Genomic DNA, 20,193 nt, shown 5'->3' with positions numbered 1-20,193 from the left:
AAAAGGAGTCCTGTCACATTTCTTCTTTGACACAAATATTGTCTTGATATCAAAACAAGGTAGAGGAGGGAGGGGGGGGGGGGATGTGGCAAAGCTGCCGCTGCCGCCGCAGCTGCTCGAGCACCGCTGTCTCTTTCCCGGCGGCGGCTAAAGGGAGCAGCTGCGGGTCTCTGCCATATTGTGCGTCCCCCTCCCTCCCTCCCCCCCACATCCATCCACCCATCCACCCACCCTTCCGAGGCACACGCCTGACAAGCCATAGGATTAAATGGGTCCCGTAACTGGAATGACTCCAGATAAGAGAGCAGAAACTCCTGGAGCAGAAAAGGTTGCAGGACTAAGCCAGATTTACAGAATGGGAAGTTTGCCTGAAGCAGTTGATGCTGCCAGGCCAAAAGCTACTTTAGTGGACAGCGAATCAGCAGATGAGCTTACAAACTTGAACTGGCTTCATGAAAGTACTAATCTTCTAACAAACTTCAGCCTTGGAAGTGAAGGTCTTCCTATTGTTAGTCCAATATATGACATTGAGGGTGATAATGTGCCATCTTTTGTACCATCTTACCAGAACACAGAAAAAAAATCAGGGAATTCAAAACCCCCTTACTCATTTAGTCTTCTCATTTATATGGCTATTGAACATTCTCCAAATAAATGCCTGCCAGTCAAAGAAATCTACAGTTGGATTCTGGAACGCTTTCCATATTTTGCTACAGCACCAACAGGTTGGAAGAATTCTGTCAGACACAACCTTTCATTGAATAAATGTTTTCAGAAAGTGGAAAGAAGCCATGGCAAGGTGAATGGAAAAGGTTCCTTATGGTGTGTTGATCCAGAATATAAACCCAATCTTATACAAGCACTGAAGAAGCAGCCTTTTTCCTCAGCACTTGCATTTTACACCCCTCCTGCATCACCACAAAATGGATCATCACCACCTCATTATATAACCTCCATACTAAAGCAGAGCCAAGTTCGAACTCTGAAAGAATCTGATATTGATGCAGCCACTGCAATGATGCTTTTAAATACATCAATTGAACAAGGAATTTTAGAATGTGAGAAGCCCCTGCCACTCAAAACAGCTTTGCAAAAGAAAAGGAGTTTTGTTAGTGCATTTAACCATCCCAGTACCATAAATTTACAAGAGAATGATTCTGCAGTCAACAATATTGATCCAAAGGAGGATCACAATTACAGCGCAAGCAGCATAGCAACACAGCGCTGTGCATCCCGCTCCAGTGTGTCTTCCTTATCTTCTGTTGATGAGGTGTATGAGTTTATCCCAAAGAATAACCTTGCAGGAAGTGATGGCAGTGAAGGATTTCACAGTGAAGAAGATACAGACATTGAGTATGAAGAGGACCCTCTTGGAGACAGTGGCTATGTATCACAACCATGTGCAAATACCTCTGACAAAGTCCGGCCCATCAAGAAGCCTAAGAGAGAGTCATGTCAGGAAATCGATGAGGAGCTTAAAGAGGCCGCTGGATCTCTGCTGCACCTTGCTGGAATCCGCACATGTCTGGGTTCCCTAATAAGTACTGCAAAGATCCAAAAGCAAAGGAAAAAATAGTAATGCCTGATAGTGTGAATTTTTTTTTAATGTGGCAATACTCTTCTACTTACTCTTCACAAGGGAGATCAAAGCCATAATGGACTTTAGTGGGGAGGGAAGGTAGGGGGAGGGGGAAGGTGTGCTAATTACCTATTTTCCTTTATACTTCTATGATTTTTTTTAATCACTGCAATTAGGGTCATGCTTACCTAGGACTGGGCCAATCAATGCATGATTGTAGTGCTAATAGAATAATTTTTCTAATCATTGATTTGGAGATTTGGAAACCTTCCACAGAGAAATCCTCAGGCTCCCACTTAAGACTGTAGACAGAATTTTTTCCGCATAAATATCTTCTGTTGATGTAGCAAAATGGGATAACTTGCCACTCAGTTTAACAGTTTTTCCATCCTTTTTAACCACTTAGACAAGTGGATGAATTGACAAAAAATTATATTTCCTTTCCACCCCACTTATTCACCAATGTAGAATCTTTTTAGTGATTGCTTATTGAGACACAAACCAAGTGGGGGAAAGTTAAATTTGAAAATATTTTCAGTAGCTAAACTAGAATGATTGCTAGAAAGTTCTGTTTATACAGGTAGAAGATGGGAAAATGTGATTCTTAATATAATTTTTAAGTTCACTCCATGTCTATTATAACATCATTTTATGAGATTCTTTGGCTTAGCTATTGTTACATAGGCTCTATTGGGGGCAATTTTCCTCTTTTCCCAAGTGCTTTAAACCAGTAATTAGTTGGTCAATTCCCTGTTAACCATTACATTCTCTTTATACAGCAGATAGCCAATGAGATAATAGCATGTAATCTTCATTTTTGGCAGATTTTTGCAATGAGAGATTCTCACTGCCTTATATTTTCTTGTCTCCACAGAAACTATTATAATTACAACTTAAAATCACTATAATTTGAATGGCATATGATCTAGAATTTGGTTCAATTCAACAATTAAATGCCTACTACATACAAGCCACTGTGCTAGACTCTAGAGATATAAAGACAAAAAGGAAGCAATACTTTGCCCTTTAGGAACATGTAGTCTACTAGAATAAAAGATCTAAATGTTAACAGTTAAATAATAATAGCTAATTTTGGGAAATCTGTCCAAACACAGGGTAAAATAAGTATAGTCATAATTATAAACAAACATTTTAACATTTCAGAATTGTTATAAGGAAACCCCTTTGAAAAAAGCAGTATAATACCCAAATGTGCCATTAATCTTTAGCTAATAGATATTAATTGCTTCTAATAATGCATTGGCTGAGTTGGTTAAGTATTATTTGAAAAATTCTACCTACATAAGAAATATTCTCCAGACTTGAATTCATAATTCTTTAGAAAAATCTAGGGATTTGAGGTAAACTCAGTATTTACTAATGGAATTTTTTTTTTTAACCCTCAAAGGGCTTTAGAAGGAAATCTTGTAAAATTTTGTCATTGTCTTTTGTCATTTCCTTTTTATTTAAGATTCTTTCTGTAGTTTATTCTCTACCCCCACTCCAAACAAGACTTCTTGCCCCTTCCTGCCTTGTCAGGATGATGTTGCCTTGATACTTTAAATAATTTCAAGCTCTTAGGATTGTCAAAAGGGATAAAATAACCCTCTTGTTTGATTTTTTAAAAAATTTGTTTGGGCATAACTTTCAAATGAGATGCATGTTAAGAATAAATTTATTTTCACAAAAACCTTAAGCAGGGATATGTAAATGTTCTCAGTTCACACCACTGTTTTAGTAGTAAATGGACCTGCTATAAGCCTTGTTAGTAGAATTAGTAGGAGTGTAGAGGTAGTTATTTTATTTATTGTTCATGAAAAAATAGCTCTTAAGCACAGCTATTTTCCTTAGAATTTTTTAATTCTACCATATATGATGCAGTTATCAGAAGACATCAGTATCCCTAGTTAATAACTGTTAAGTAGGTAGTAAATATAACACAAGTGCTTATTACCCTAGTTTTTACAATTTACTCTTTCTCCTACTAGATTCTAACTAGGGCTTTTTACTTGGTAAGATTGGGAGTTGGCTCTATTTAATGGCTAGGCCCAACAGACTGGGTGCATGATGTCTAGCAATTTATTTATAACAAAATTCCAGTATAACAACCACTTAAATGTCCCAGGGAGTTTGTCACTATGGAATTTTCCCATTGTGACTAAAAACTATAATTTCATTTCAAATATAATTTGCCATATGTCAATATAATAGAATTAGTATTGAAATTGGTACTGATCCATATTCCCCTATTAAATTTTTTTTTTACTTACCAGAGTTAGTATTCATTTTTCTTATCCCAAATAGAAATCAATGTCTTCTAAAATATATATGTATATATATACACACACATATATATATACACACATTTTTGTGTGTGTGTGTGTATATATATATATATACACATATATATATAAGTATGTGTATCTATATACCTACACACATACATATTCATTTGCATGTGCAATGTCTTAACAAAATAGTTATATTTTCATTTACTTTTCCATACCAAGAAAGAACACAGCCTTTCCATATATATGAGGTAGTTCTTTTAGAGAATTATCTTTTTTTTTTCCCTTCTAGCTTTGTAATAGTAAGCTTTTCTTATCCCTCCCATATCCAGCATGGCTTTTCCTAATTTAAAGATATATATATTTTTTGTATATAGTATAAACAATGTAATTGGAATGGGGGGTGTGATTTTTTTTTTCCTTTGCTTTTTTCATTCCTTTCCTTTTTTCTTTTTTGGGTGGGACTACTTTTCGAGACATTATGTAATGGGTTCATACCAAATGGTCAACTAAATTGTATTTTAGTAGGAATTCAAAGTTAGGAGGAGATGTTTGGAGGTATGTGTGAGATTTGGTGGACCAGAAAGTCTTTCCTGCCAATTTAAGCAACAAATGTGGATACTTCACAGAGCTCTAAAGACTATTGGCTTAAATTCTACAGCATCTTTTTTACATTCTGTGGAGACCATAGAATTTGTTGAAATTTTGAGGCTTTCTGGTTTTCTGCTTCTCTAGAGTTCTTTGTTAGGCTGGAAAGGGAAAGCTTTGGTTAAAGCAAAGCTTACTCAGATTTGTTAATAATGATGTAGTCAAAATATTTATTGATGGGAAAAGTAGAATATTTTAAGCATTGTACCTGCCATTATTTTTAAAGCACACTCTTTGTATCTAACTGCCAGTGCCATTATCAAAACTTTTTTTTAAATATAAATGTATGTTTCTATTCAGCTAAAGTGCTTAATTTAAAGTATTATGTTGCCATCATAGTGATATGAAACAATTTACAATTGCCAAGTCATTTTAATTATTATTTATTTAAAGTGAAAATATAGAAAAGCAATTTGAGTTACACTATCCCTTAATCCTGTTTTCCAATGTAGCATAAGGAATGTCCTAGACTGTAGAATAACTCTGCCAGTAGATGACCAGTTAAGAGTGAACCTATTTTCAGTTCCAAGTCTTTTGCTCATTTTAAAAACAATTTACAAATGTTTAGTTTTTGTATCTAATCTCTGTTAATTAAAATGTTTATAAAGTTTATTTTTACCAAAGAGATGCAATTCATTATGATAAAGTATTGCAAAATAAACTTTGTTTTATAACAAAAAAAAACAAACAAGGTAGAGTCAAAGCACAGAAAAAAATTATAGAACAATTTCTCTTATGAATATTGATGCAAAAGTCTTAAATAAAATATTAACAAGGATTCTATAGCAATATATCATGCAGAGTATGCATAATGCTATACTAGCATTTATACCAGGAATGCAAATCTTATTTAAGATTAGAAAATAAATAACACAACTGATCATAGTAAAAGCAAAATTTTAAAAAGTGATTACAACAATAAACAAAGAAAAAAGCTTTTGAGAAAACATAATACCTGTTTCTATTAGAAAGAAACTTTAGAAAGTAGAAGACTTCTGGGGGTAGGGTGAAGATGATAAGACTAGAAGCAGGGAAAGTTTAAACCACTAGAGTCCTCTCCAACCAACTTTAAAATAATGCTTCAAAATGAGTACTTGAGCGAAATCCCAACAAGGGGATGGAGTGAAGTAACTTTCCTACAGAAAACAACTTGAAAAGTAGGCAGAGAGAATATGGTTCACTGGGGTGAAAGTGGAGCACAGCCTATAGCAAGGCTCTACCAAGGAGAACAAGAGTAAGTCAGTAGCAAATTCCCTTACCACACATCTACTTTTCTGAATTCTGAACCTGGACTCAAGCCAACTTTGAGACCCTGAGACCCTGCTTAAGCCAACAGCAGTGCAAACCCCACATGAACCTCTTATAGTTCCAAGCCCCAGCCCAAGCCTGCAGTGAAGCCCCAAGCCCTTGCACAGGGCAGGTCATGATGTACCTGGCTAGGACAGGTCCAGGAGTAGGTTTTGAGTCCCTTCAAAAGCCCAAATCAAGGCCCTCAGCCCTAGCACAAGGCACTCAGCAAGGTATCTAGATGGTGAGAGCCCAAGGGGAGGCCCAGAACTCTTGCCCAAGTCTTCAGTGAGGTTTTGAATCCGAGCACATGGCAGGCCACAGCTTGCCTGGCTTGTGTAAGCTCAGAGCAAGGCCCAGAGACCCTACTCAAGCTCAAGTCAACGTTATAATTCTCAGGGCAAAGCAATCCATAGTGTGCCTGACCCAATAAAACCCAGCATGAGGCCCAAAGCCCCTGCACAATCTTAAGATTAGACCCTGAGCCCCAGCACAAAGTAGCTAATAGTGCTCTAAGCTCTGTAAGCCTTTAGCAGGGGTTGCTAAATCACTAAGGGGGTGATTGAATCAGCAGTAGGAAGTGGCTTTCAGAGCTCCTAGTCCACTGGCCCTGATACCACCTGGAAAAAACTGAAACTTGAAGAAATACAATAATAGAGCTAAGGGTAGCAGCAAGAAAGAACTGACATTTAAGAGAATGTCCCTTTTACCCTGAGAACAGAGCCCACCTTTAAGATAAAAGTAAAAGTCAAGAAAAAGCTTGGGAAAATAAACCTCAAAACAAAACAAAATAAGACCTACCCATAAAAAAATTCCATGGGAATAAAGAAAGGTAAGGCACATATTCATAAGGAGACACAGAAAGCAAAGCAGCAGCTACCTGAAAATTTCAAAGAAAAGTATGAATTGGTCTTGGGCTCTGGAAGAGCTCAAAAAAAGATTTTAAAAATCAGTTAAGAGAGGCAGAGGAAAAATGGGGAAGAGAAATGAGAGCAATGTAAAAAGAAAATAATATCTTAAAAAGCAGAACTTGCCAAATGGAAAAGCAAGTTCAAAAACTAATGGAAGAAAATAATTACTTAAAATTAAAATTGGGCATATGGAAGCTAATGACTTCAAGAGTTCAAAAACCAATAAATCAATATAAAAGGAATGTAAAAAAAAACAGAAGAAAATATGAAATTGCTCATTAAAAAAAACACCAGTTGGCCTGGAAAATAGATCCAGGAATGACAATTTAAGAATTATTGAACTATCCAAAAGTGATGATCAAAAAAAGAAAAGAAAAGGTTAGACACCATATTCCAAGAAATCATCAAAGAAAAATGTCCTGATATTCTTGAATAAGAGGTTAAAAATTGAAAGAATTCATAGATCATCTCCTGAAATGAATCCCCAAATGACAACTCCCAGGAATATTATAGCTAAATTTAAGAGCACCAAACTCAAGGAAGACAGTGCAGCAGTCAAAAAGAAACAATTAAAAAACCATGGAGCTAGTTAGGATTACACAGGATTTAGCACTGAAGACTTGGAATAAGATATTCTGGAAGGCAAAAGAACTAGGTTAAGAACCCAGAATCATCTACCCAGTCAAAATGAGTATTCTTCCAGAGGAAAAAATGATCATTTAATAAAAAAGAAGATTTTCAAGCATTTCTGATGAAAAGACCAGACCTAAACAGAAAATCTAATATCCAAAAATAAGATTCAAGAGAAGCATAGAAAGATAAATGAGAAATTTAAGGGAACCAATAAGGTCAAACTGTTTCTTTACCTACATGAAAAAATTATAATGATAATTCTTAAAATTTTATTAATATTGGAGCAGTTAGAAGGAATATAGAGAACCAGCTCTATATTTCTGGGGGTTCAGAGTGGCGTTTAGTGGTGTCAGATTGAATGAGAATAGTCAGACTAAATGTTTAGCTTATAGCTGCTCCAACATGCTATGGAGTTTAGAGTTTATTATATACTATTTTCACACAAAGAACACAAAGAAAAACTTACAGCTGACAGAGGTTACAAATCACATAAAAGAAATTCCTTGGAGGCTTCAAAGTAAAGATAGAACAGGGTCCAAGGCTGAATTCCAACCACCAATTAGTAGGAGGTTAATTCTGGGTGCAGAAATACATTTCATAGAGATTTTTACTAATTGAGTACTGTACTCTGGATTTACAGGATTGCACCTGGTTATCTAGCTTTGTCTGTCTCTGGCCTTGATTGTCTAAGTAATATATTTTTTGGAGTTCAGGCTTCTTAATTATCAAAGAGACAAATTGTTAACTCAATAGCTGCTGGTCTGCTAAGGACTCAAAGCTTTCCAATAAGAATATTAAGAAAAGGTGGGGATCTGAAAAGGAGTCAAAAGAGAAGTCTCAGATTTTTACCTTAGATAACCCATTCTGTCTGTGTCCTGACATGCAGTACAGAAAAAATCATACACACAGTTTTACTTGCCGATGATTTTGTAATGGGATACAGATAAAATATCTATTACAGACTCTCTTTCTCTAACTGACTTCCAATAGCTTCCTGGAGGGGCCAAGTTGTTTTTGGATTAACCAACCTGCTGGTACCAGAGCTTTTCAGGGCTCAGGTTACCAGGACCAAACACAGTCTGGTCATATAGGGAATTGAAATAACAGGCCCTATCCTGACCCCATTTCTCCAATCGGCTTTCCACAAAGGAGTATATGTAGACAGAGGGTATGGGAATAAGCCAATTAGGATGATATGCTATGCAAAAAAATCAAGGGGTGAAAAAAAGGATTGCACTGAGAGAAAAGGGAAGATCAAGGTAGAATGGGCTAAATTATCTCACCTAATAAGGCACAAAAAATTAGTACTATGCAGGGAGTTCCCCTGAGACTGCTATAGCAGTGGTGATAAGAAATGCTTAAACTTTACTCTTATTTTAATTGGCTCAGAGAAGAAATAACAACCATATTTGTTCAGGTATAGAATCCTTATAGAGAAGTAGAAAGGGAATGAGATAAGGGGGTGGGGAGGAAAGTAGGGAGAGGCCATTAAAAGCATAACACTTGTGAGGAGGAACAGTGAAAGGAGAAAGAACAGGATCAAAATGGGGAAATAAGAAAAGAGTTGGTAATAATTGTGAATGTGAATGGGATGAACTCATCCATAAAATGGAAGCAGATGACAGAGTGGACTAAAAACCAGAATCCTATGATATGTTGTTTGCAAGAAAACACATTTGTGGCAGGAAAGAAGTGAAGGAAGTGAATAAAATTTTAGGAAATATAGAACTTATAGACCTCTAAAGAAAACTGAATGAGAACAGAAGGGAATGTACCTTCTTTTCAGCAGTAGATGACACCTACACAAAAAAATGACCATGTATTAGGGCATAAAAACTCCATAACCAAATGCAGAAAAACAAACATAAAAGCATCCTTTTCAGATAATAATGCAATAAAATTTTATTCAATAAAGGTCCATTGAAAGACAAATGAAAAATTGGAACATAAATAATCCAATGCTTAAAAAGAACAAATGATAGAAAAAACCAATAATTTCATGAAGTATAACAATGAGGAGACAACATTTCAAAATTCATGGGATACAGCTAACGAATTATTTAGGGGAGAATTTATAACTCTGAATGCTTACATCAATAAAATAGAGAAAAAGCAGATCAATGAACTGGGCATGCAACTAAAAACTAAAAACAAAACAAAACAAATAACAAATAACAAATCTCCAATTAAAGACTAAATTGGAAATCCTAAAAATCAAAGGAGAAATTAATAAAACTGAAATAGAATTATGAAACTAATAAATGAGACTAGGAGTTGGTTTTATGAACAAACAAATAAAAATGGCTAGAGAATTGGTTAATTTGATTTAAAAGGGGAAAGAAGAAAATCAAATAACCAGTATCAAAAATGAAAAGGTCAAACTCACCAACAATGAAGAGAAAATTAAAGCAAAATTCACATGGAAAAACAAAAGATCCAGAATATCAAGGAAATTAATGGGAAAAAAAATGTGAAGGAAGGTGGCCTACCAGTACTAGATCTCAAAACGTAATCATCAGAACAGTCTGGTACTGCCTAAGCAATAGAATGGTATATAAATGGAATAGATTAGATATACAATATGCAGGGTAAATGACATTTGCAACCTGATATTTGATTAATCCAAAGACTCCCCAGCTTTGTGGATAAGACCTCACTGTTTAACAAAACTCCTGGGAAGAGTTTACATGGCAGATCTTTGGAGAAAGGAAGAATTATTACCAAACAAGAGGCAGCATTATAAGATGTAAAATGAATAATTTTGATTATATTAAATAAAAAGATTTTGGACAAACAAAATCCATGTAACCAGAATTTAAAATGAAATAACTAGAGGAAATTTTTAATAACAAATTTCTCTGATAAAGGTAAAATTTTTCACATTATAGAGGACTAAGTCAAATTTATAAGAATACAGGTCATTCCGCAATTGACAAATGGTCAAAAGAAATAAAGATTCATTCAGATGAAGAAATCAAAGATACCAGTAATCATATGAAAAAACTGTTCTAAATCTTTTAAATTACTCTTGATTTAAAAAATAAAAATTAGAACAATTCTGAAAAACCCTATCACCTATCAGATTTGCCAATATGATAGTAAAGGAGAGTGGAGGGAATATGGTTAAAATTGGGACACTAATGCACTGTTGGTGGAGTTATGAACTGATACAGAACTAGAATTGCCATTCTAGAGGGCAATTTGGAACTATGTCCAAAGGGCTATAAAATGTGCATACCCTTTGATCTTGTAATACCTATTGGATACTCTTGGGTCTTTTTACCAATGAGATCATAAAAAAGAGGGAAGGACATACTTGTACAAAAATATTTATAGTAGCTTTTTTTGTGGTGCAAAAAAATTGAGGATATGTTCATCAATTAGAGATGGCTAAACAAATTGTGGTATACATTGGTGATGGAATATTATTGAGTTTATTAAAAAGATAAGTAGGATGGCTCCAAAAAATCTGGACAGATCTACATGAACTGATGTAGAGCAAAATAAGTAGAACCACAAGAACACTGTACACAGTAACAATAATATTGAACAATGATTAATTATGAAAGACTTGGCTACTCTCAGCAAAATAATGATCAGGGAGAATTCTGAAGTTTATTTATGGTTTTTCTTTGGAGTTTTGATTTTATATGAGTATTCTCTTCTAACAATGACCAATATTGAAGTATATTTTGCATGATAATAGATGTATAACCCAGATCAAATTGCTTACTATGTCTTAGTTAGGGGAGGGAAAGGAGAAAGGGAGACAATTTGGATTATGTCATTTCAGAAAATGTATGTTGAAAATTGTTACTACATGTAATTGGGAAAACAAAATATCTTTGAATAAAAAAAAGAAATTGAGAATGCAGGTCAATGCTTAATTTTTTTAAACTTTCTTTTTCTTGGTGGTTGTTTTTTGGTTTGTGTTTTCTTTCACAACATGATAATATGGAAATGTTTTGCATGACTGCACATTTACAACCTAGATCAAATTGCTTGCCCTCTCCATGAGGGAAGGAGAAGAAAATTTGAAACATAACATTTTAAAGAACAAATGTTAAAAATTGTTTTGTATTGAATTTGAAAAATAAAATATTTAAATTAAAAATAAAATGATAACAATAATAAAAAAAGATACAGTAGAAAACTTAAAGAATGGAATTTTCCTCAAAATGTGAAGTAATGTCTATCAAAAACTAAACTCCAATGTTATCTATAATGGCAATAAGGTAAGTCTTTCAAATAATATCAAGGTTAAATATTATATTTAAACCAAGATACAATAGTGATAAACTAGAGGGCTTTCCAATAAGATCAGAGTTGAAGCAAGGATACCCATTATCAATATTACTTATTTTTTTACTAGAAATATTAGCTATTATGATAACAAAAATAAGTTGAAGAAATAAATACAAAAGCACAATGATCATTATTTGAAGATGCCATGATGATTTACTTAAAGAAACTTAGAGAATCAACTATAAAGCTAATTAACAACTTTGACAATTTCAAATCATTATAGACAGTATAAAATACTTGGGACTCTACCTTCCTAAATATACACAGTAAATACATGCACAATAATAAAATACTCTATTCACAATTAAAATATTCATAGAAATAGAAATATTACTGAGTAGGTTGAACAAATGTATTAAAATGATAATTCTACCTAAATTAATTTCTTTATTCAGTGTTACACTAATCAAACTCTGTTCTAAACCTAATCTCTCCCATATTGTTTTCAAATTTTCCTAGCAGTTTTTGTCAAATAGTGGATTTTTGTCCCAAAAGTTAGGATCTTTGGGTTTATCATACACTGTTTTGCTGACATCACTTACTCCAAGTCTATTCCATTGATCCTCCCTTCTGTCTCTTAGACAGTACCATATTGTTTTGATGACCACTGCTTTATAGTATAGCTTAATATCTGGTACTGCTAGGCCACCTTCCTTCATGTTTTTTTTTTCATTATTTCCCTTGATATTCTTGATCTTTTGTTCTTCCAAATGAAATTTGTTATAGTTTTTTCTAATTCAGTAAAAAAGTTTTTTGGTAGTTTGATAGGTATGGCACTAAATAGGTAAATTAATTTGGGTAGAATGGTCATTTTTTTTCCAAACATTTATTAATATTCATTTTTAACATGGTTACATGATTCTTGCTCCTCCTTTCCCCTTCACCCCCCGCACTCCCCCCACCCATGGCCGTTGCACATTTCCACTAGTTTTGTCATGTGTCCTTGATCAAGACTAATTTCCAAATTGTTGGTAGTTGCATTGGTGTGGTAGTTTCGAGTCCACCCCCTCAATCATGTCCACCCCGACCCATGAGTTCAAGCAGTTGTTTTTCTTATATGTTTCCTCTCCTATAGTCCTTCCTCTGAATGTGGGTAGCGTCTTTACCATAAATCCCTCAGAATTGTCCTGGGTCACTGTATTGCTGCTGGTACAGAGGTCCATTACATTCAATTTTACCATAGTATATCAGTCTCTGTGTACAGAGTTCTAGAATGGTCATTTTTATTATGTTAGCTCGTCCTACCCATGAGCAGTCAATGTTTTTCCAATTGTTTAGATCTAGTTTCGTTTGGAAAGTGTTTTGTAATTGTGTTCATATAATTCCTGTGTTTGTTTTGGTAGGTAGATTCCCAAGTATTTTATATTATCTAGGGTGATTTTAAATGATGTTTCTCTTTCTACCTCTTGCTGCTGTGATGTGTTGGAAATATATAGAAATGCTGATGATTTATGTGCATTTATTTTGTATCTTGCAACTTTGCTAAAGTTGTTGATTATTTCTACTAGCTTTTTAGTTGATTCTCTAGGATTTCTTTTTTTTACATTTTTAAACCCTTAACTTCTGTGTATTGGCTCCTAGGTGGAAGAGTGGTAAGGGTGGGCAATGGGGATCAAGTGACTTGCCCAGGGTCACACGGCTGGGAAGTGCCTGAGGCTGGATTTGAACCTAGGACCTCCCATCTCTAGGCCTGACTCTCAATCCACTGAGCTACCCAGCTGCCCCTTCTGGGATTTTTTAAATAGACCATCATATCATCTGCAAAGAGTGATAGCTGAGTCTCCTCATTGCCTATTTTAATGCTTTTAATGTCTTTTTCTTCTCTAATTGCTACTGCTAGTGTTTCTAGTACAATGTTAAATAATAGAGGTGATAATGGGCATCCTTATTTCATACCTGATCTTATTGGAAAGGCTTCTAATTTATCCCCATTGCATATGATGTTTGTTGATGGTTTTAGGTATATACTGTTTATTATTTTTAGGAAAGGTCCTTCTATTCCTATACTTTCTAGTGTTTTCAGTAGGAATGCGTGTTGTATTTTGTCAAAGGCTTTTTCAGCATCTATTGAGATAATCATGTGATTTTTGTTTGTTAGCTTGTTGATATCATCAATTATGTGGATGGTTTTCCTAATGTTGAACCATCCTTGCATTCCTGGTATAAATCCCACCTGATCATTATAGATAACCCTCTTGATCACTTGCTGGAGTCTTTTTGCTAGTATTCTATTTAAGATTTTTGCATCTATGTTCATTAAGGAGATTGGTCTATAATTTTCTTTCTCTGTTTTTGATCTACCTGGCTTTGGGGTCAGTACCATATTTGTGTCATAAAAGGAATTTGGTAGGACTCTTTCTTTGCTTATTATATCAAATAATTTGTATAGTATTGGGATTAATTTTTCTTTGAATGTTTGATAGAATTCACTTGTGAATCCATCAGGCCCTGGCGATTTTTTTCTTAGGGAGTTCTTTGATGGCTTGTTCAATTTCTTTTTCTGATATTGGATTATTTAAGTATTCCATTTCTTCTGTTGCTAATCTAGGCAATTTATATTTTTGTAAATATTCATCCATATCACCTAGATTGCTAAATTTATTGCCATATAATTGGGCAAAATAGTTTTTGATGATTGCCTTAATTTCCTCTTCATTAGAGGTGAGATCTCCCTTTTCATCTTTGTTACTGTTAATTTGCTTTTCTTCTTTCCTTTTGTTAGATTGACCAGTACTTTGTCTATTTTATCTGTTTTTTTCAGAATACCAGCTTTTAGTCTTATTAATTCAATAGTTCTTTTGCTTTCAATTTTATTAATTTCTCCTTTGATTTTTAGTATTTCTAATTTAGTTTTCATCTGAGTACTTTTAATTTGTTCATTTTCTAGTTTTTTAAGTTGCATGCCCAATTCATTAACCTCCGCCCTTCCTAATTTGTTAATATATGCACTCAGTAATATAAATTTTCCCCTTAGAGCTGCTTTGGCTGCACCTCATAGGTTTGGGTAAGATGTCTCATCATTGTCATTGTCTTCAATGAAATTATTAATTATTTCTATGATTTGTTCTTTCACTAAATTATTTTGGAAAATCATATTATTGAATTTTCACTTAGTTTTTGGTTTGCCTCTCCATGTATTCTTTTTTCTTTCTTTTTTTTAAACCCTTGTACTTTCGGTGTATTGTCTCATAGGTGGAAGAGTGGTAAGGGTGGGCAATGGGGGTCAAGTGACCTGCCCAGGGTCACACAGCTGGGAAGTGGCTGAGGCCGGGTTTGAACCTAGGACCTCCTGTCTCTAGGCCTGACTCTCACTCCACTGAGCTACCCAGCCCCCCTCTCTCCATGTATTCTTAATAATAACTATTTAGATCAACATCTCACACCCTACACCAAGATAAATTCAGAATGGGTGAAAGACTTGAATATAAAGAAGGAAACTGTAAGTAAATTAAGTGAACAGAGAATAGTATACTTGTCAGATATTTGGGAAAGGAAAGATTTTAAAACCAAGCAAGAGGTAGAAAAAATTACAAAATGTAAAATAAATAAATTTTGATCATATTAAATTAAAAAGTTTTTGTACAAACAAAAACAATGCAACCAAAATCAGAAGGGAAACAACAAACTGGGAAAAAAATCTTTATAACAAAAAATTCTGACAGAGGTCTAATTACTCAAATATTCAAGGAACTAAATTGATTGTATAAAAAAATCAAGCCATTCCCCAATTGATAAATGGGCAAGGGACATGAATAGGCAATTTTCAGATTAAGAAATCAAAACTATCCATAAGCACATAAGAAAGTGTTCTAAATCTCTAATAACTAGAGAAATGCAAGTCAAAACAACTCTGAGGTATCAGCTCACACCTAGCAGATAGGCTAAAATGATAGCAGGGGAGAGTAATGAATGTTGGAGGGGATGTGGCAAAATTGGGACATTAATGCATTGTTGGTGGAGTTGTGAACCGATCCAACCATTCTGGATGGCAATTTGGAATTTTGCCCAAAGAGCACTAAAAGAATGCATGCCCTTTGATCCAGCCATTGCTGGGTTTTTACCCCAAAGAGATCATAGATAAACAGACTTATATAAAAATGTTTATAGCTGCGCTCTTTGTGGTGGCAAAAAACTAGAAAGAGAGGGTATGCCCTTCAATTGGGGAATGGTTGAACAAATTGTGGTATATGCTGGTGATGGAATACTATTGTGCTCAAAGGAATAATAAAGTGTAAGAATTCCATGTGAACTGGAAAGTCTTCCAGGAATTGATGCAGAGTGAAAGGAGCAGAGCCAGAAGAACATTGTACACAGAGACTGATACACTGTGGTAAAATAGAATGTAATGGACGTATGTACTAGTAGCAATGCAATGACCCAAGACAATTCTGAGGGATTTATGGAAAAGAATGCTATCCACATGCAGAGGAAGAACTACAGGAGAGGAAACACAGAAGAAAAATAACTGTTTGAACACTTGGGTTGATGAGGACATGATTGGGGATATAGACCCAAAAGGACCACACCAATGCAACTATCAATAATATGTAAACACGTCTTGATTGATGACACATATTAAAACCAGTGGAAATGCATGTTAGATTATGGGTGGCGGTAATTTGAGGGGGTGAAGGGGAAAGAAAAACATGAATCACGTAACCATGGAAAATTTTTCTAAAAAAACAAAACAAAACAAAACTAATCAAACTCTGTGTAAAATTTAGCCACTAATGCCAAGTAAATTTGAGTGAATCCAAAAGCTCCCATCTTCCTTTCCTAAAGGTATGTGCCAGTTCTCTCATAATGGGTGGATACAGTTTGTCTGAATCTGAACACAGGGCAACTGCAGTAGATGCCCAACTGAGGACAGGAAAGGGCAATTACAAATGCTTTGATACTCTTTTAGAAATCTGTACCTACATGGATCATAAACTCTACTCTGAAAACAATACTAGCTCATCTCCTAGAAATGTGCACCTATCTGGATTGTCTTATTACAAAATTCATCTTTACTTGGTATACATATACCTGGAATGGTATAATACATTTCTTTTTGTCTCATTTTTCTTCAGCTTGCCTGATTTACTAGGGCAAAGTCTGAGAGCTAGAAAAATTAAAACAAAATTCATTTGGAAGAAAATCATGCATTAATAAAAAATGTGGGAAGGGGGTGTAATAGTACAAAATCATGAACTATACTATAAAGTTAAAATAATTATAATAATTTGGTACTGAACAAGAAACAGAGAAGTACATCAGTGAAAGAGATTAGGCTCACAATATGCAGAAGGAAACAGAGTAACCTATTGGTTGACAAACTCAAAAATCCAAGCTCTTTGGGAGAAAATTAAATATTTGACAAACACTGTTAGAAAAACTAGAAACTAGTCTGGCAGTTCCATTATTTCTGGTTAAATGTTCTCTTCCAGGGGGCAGCTGGGTAGCTCAGTGGATTGAAAGCCAGGCCTAGAGATGGGAGGTCCTAGGTTCAAATCCGGCCTCAGACACTTCCCAGCTGTGTGACCCTGGGCAAGTCACTTGATCCCCATTGCCCAGCCTTACCACTCTTCCACTTAGGAGCAAATACACAGAAGTTAAGGGTTAAAAAAAAAAGAAAAAAATGTTCTCTTCCACTTATCTATTCCATAACCAGGATCTAATAGTTATTTGATCATAGTTTTAAAAAACTGAATGACTGAACAGCAACAATGAGCCATTTTTTGTAAGCTATATCCTTTTTTGATGGCAAACAATCTTTTTTGAACTCCAGAATATCATATTCCAGATTTTTTTCTATTTTTTTTATTATGTACATGATGCAATGCAGTGCTATTTTGATTGATTTTCTTTGAATTGTAAGTGTTTAACTATGATGTCTTAGAATTTGTTCTTTGGAATTATAGTTCTAATGTTTTAGGACTATATAACTTGACAGCTTAAATTTAGGGCTACTTTATGTTGTTTTTGGTAGTCTTTCCTTCATGAAATTATAGAATTATGGTTGTTGAACTAGAAAAGATCTTATAAGCTACTTATTTCAATTTAAGGAAACAGAATGGGAGGTTAAGTAAGTTGTTTCAGATGAGACAAATGGTAAGCAGAAAATTTGAACCAGGTTTTTTAATCATGTCAGTGCTTCTTCTAGTACCTTTGTTTTCCAATTCTTATATTTCTATGAATTTTTATATTATTCCTGACATTTTAGACTGAGATATTCTTTTTCATGTTTTTTTTCCTGTAGGTTGAAATTTGAGTCATCTCTTCACATTCTACCCTTGAATTCAATATTCTTTATAGTAGGACTCCCAACTGTTTTTCCAATCTTATTTTCTTTTGAAAATTTCTTCCTCCTGCATTTTCACATTCCAATTCTGTTATTCTCTTTTTCAGAGAATCTGCTTTTATGGAGAATTTTCTGTCTTTTGTTCTAAATAATCTATTATATTTGCTAATAATTTTTTCCTGGAAGGCCTCTACTTAATGTCTTTATTTCATCGATTCTTTTGCTTAATTTTTTTTTGCTCTTCTAAACCATTTTGGAAGTTTTTTCCTCAGGAGTTTTTCATTTAGTTTTCTCTGTTGGAAAATACTTGTCCTTGTCTCTTTTCTTTGAATGTCCTGTACTTCTCAGTTTTTGTTGGTCTTATCATTCTCTATTGTTTAAAAATATATAAAACATGCTTTTTATTTATAATTCTTTCTCTTTGGGGAAGGTCGACATCATTGTTCTCCTCTCCCACTCCTGGATATTTGTTTTCTGTTCTCTCTAATTAAGATCAAGAGAGGTCTATGCCCCACATAAGACACAGTTCGAATGCTGCTATGGGGAGAATTTGAGAAGCTACTGTAACTGGACCTATTTTCAACCTTTCCCAACACCACAATTTTGAATTATACATTAATGTCTGAGAATTATTTCCTTTTAAAAAATTCTCATGGTTAACATTTCTAAACTGTCAGATAATAATAAAAATAAGAAATATAATTGCTTTAGCCCATTTGTCTTAGGTTTTTAGTGTTTATACAAATATTTTTTTCTAATTATTATCCTGAATTAGTTTTTCCAATTGTATTCCTAAAAGCAAACCGTACTGGCAAGAAAGAAAATGATCATAGTGAGTTTATTCTGTATATATTTTTCTAAGCTCCTTGTCTGCATTTTTTTTTTAACTCTTACCTTCTGTCAATACGTAGTATTGGCTCCAAGGCAGAAGAGTGGTAAGGGCTAGGCACTGGGGGTTAAGTGACTTGCCCAGGGCCACACAGCTAGGAAGTGTCTGAGACTAGATTTGAATGGAGAACCTCTCATCTCTAGACCTGGCTCTCAATCCACTGAACTACACAGCTGTTCCCTCAGCATTTTATTTTTAAAAAATTGAAGCAATATTTAAAATTTGGTTTATGGTCCTTTCTCAGCTTTCCTTCTCCCTCATTAGAGTAAAAATGTCATACTGGTTTCATAAAAAGAAGTTTGTTGATTACATTTTATATTTTTGAGGATAATTTTTATAGCTAGTAATTAAGTTGCTCTTTCTTCTTGTGAAATAAATTTGTTCAGTTTTTGTTTTAGTCATTTGGTTTTTCTCTTATTTTCCTGAATGGGATAAGTAATGAATTATCAATTATCTTGGACTTTTCAAAAAGCATTTTTTCATATTTTTTATTCATATTTTTCTTTATCCTTTAATTTCCAACTTCCTTCATGTGTACTTGGTTTAGGATTGCTAATGATTCTAATCACATGCTCATTTTGTTTATTTTTTCTTTTGTTATCTTGTTAATATAACTTTCCAGAAAATTCTTTCCCTTGGATTGCTTTAGCAGCATCCCAGAAATGTTATATTGTTTCATTATTATAATTTTATAAGCTTTGAATGAAAGTATTTATTGCTTCTATGAGAAAGACAGAGACAGAGAGAGAGACAGAGACGTCTTCTATTTCATTAATAATGATGGCTTTAAGCATAATTTAGTATCAACATTATCAATGTTTATTATTACTTTATCTGAAACAACAGCACGAATTCTGTGTTTTTTAAGAGCAACAAAAAATGTAATGGATTTGAATGTTGCCTTCTTTATTCCTGTGTCTCTGCTTTACATGTTTCATTTTATTAAATAAAATATTTGAGAATTTTAGTCTACTTTGTTTTATATATGTATTATTTTCTTCAGTTAAACTAATTTATTGGTAATATATGGAAATATTTGATTCATGTGCTTTTATTTTCTGTCTTGCAACTTTATTAAAGTTATTTTGATTACTTAATTAAAAAAACCCTTATATAACTTCCTTCTTAGAATCAATATTGTGTATTGATTCCAAGGCAGAATGGTAAGGGCTAGGCAATAGGGGCTAAGTGACTTGCTCAGAGTCACACAACTAGGATGGAATTGAGGAGAGATTTGAACACAAGACCTCCCATCTCTGGGCCTGTCTCCTCATCACCTGGCTGTTCCTTCTTTAATTATTTTTTAAGTTGATTCTCTAGGGTTCTCTAAATACATGGTCATATAATCTGCAATGGGGGTTAATGGTGTT

General features: G+C 34.1%; 1 protein-coding gene across 2 annotated transcripts; it reads left to right on the top strand.

Annotated features, from left to right (window-relative positions):
* The first annotated feature begins 248 nt into the window (after positions 1–248).
* Positions 249–1,576, top strand: LOC123239534 (forkhead box protein N2-like). 2 transcript variants are annotated; one of them, XM_044666812.1, is made up of 2 exons: positions 249–989; positions 1,059–1,576. In XM_044666812.1, exons 1-2 carry the CDS (start codon positions 269–271, stop codon positions 1,574–1,576), a joined length of 1,239 nt encoding a protein of 412 aa, XP_044522747.1. In that variant the 5' UTR covers positions 249–268. The 2 variants fall into 2 exon arrangements, with proteins under 2 accessions (XP_044522747.1, XP_044522746.1); XM_044666811.1 differs by having other exon boundaries at positions 249–1,576.
* Positions 1,577–20,193: the final 18,617 nt, after the last annotated feature.

Source organism: Gracilinanus agilis, chromosome 3 (assembly GCF_016433145.1).
Source record: "Gracilinanus agilis isolate LMUSP501 chromosome 3, AgileGrace, whole genome shotgun sequence".
Classification (NCBI taxonomy): Eukaryota; Metazoa; Chordata; class Mammalia; order Didelphimorphia; family Didelphidae; genus Gracilinanus; species Gracilinanus agilis.
Note: the sequence above shows the minus strand (reverse complement) of the source record. Positions and strands in the feature narration are given on the sequence as shown.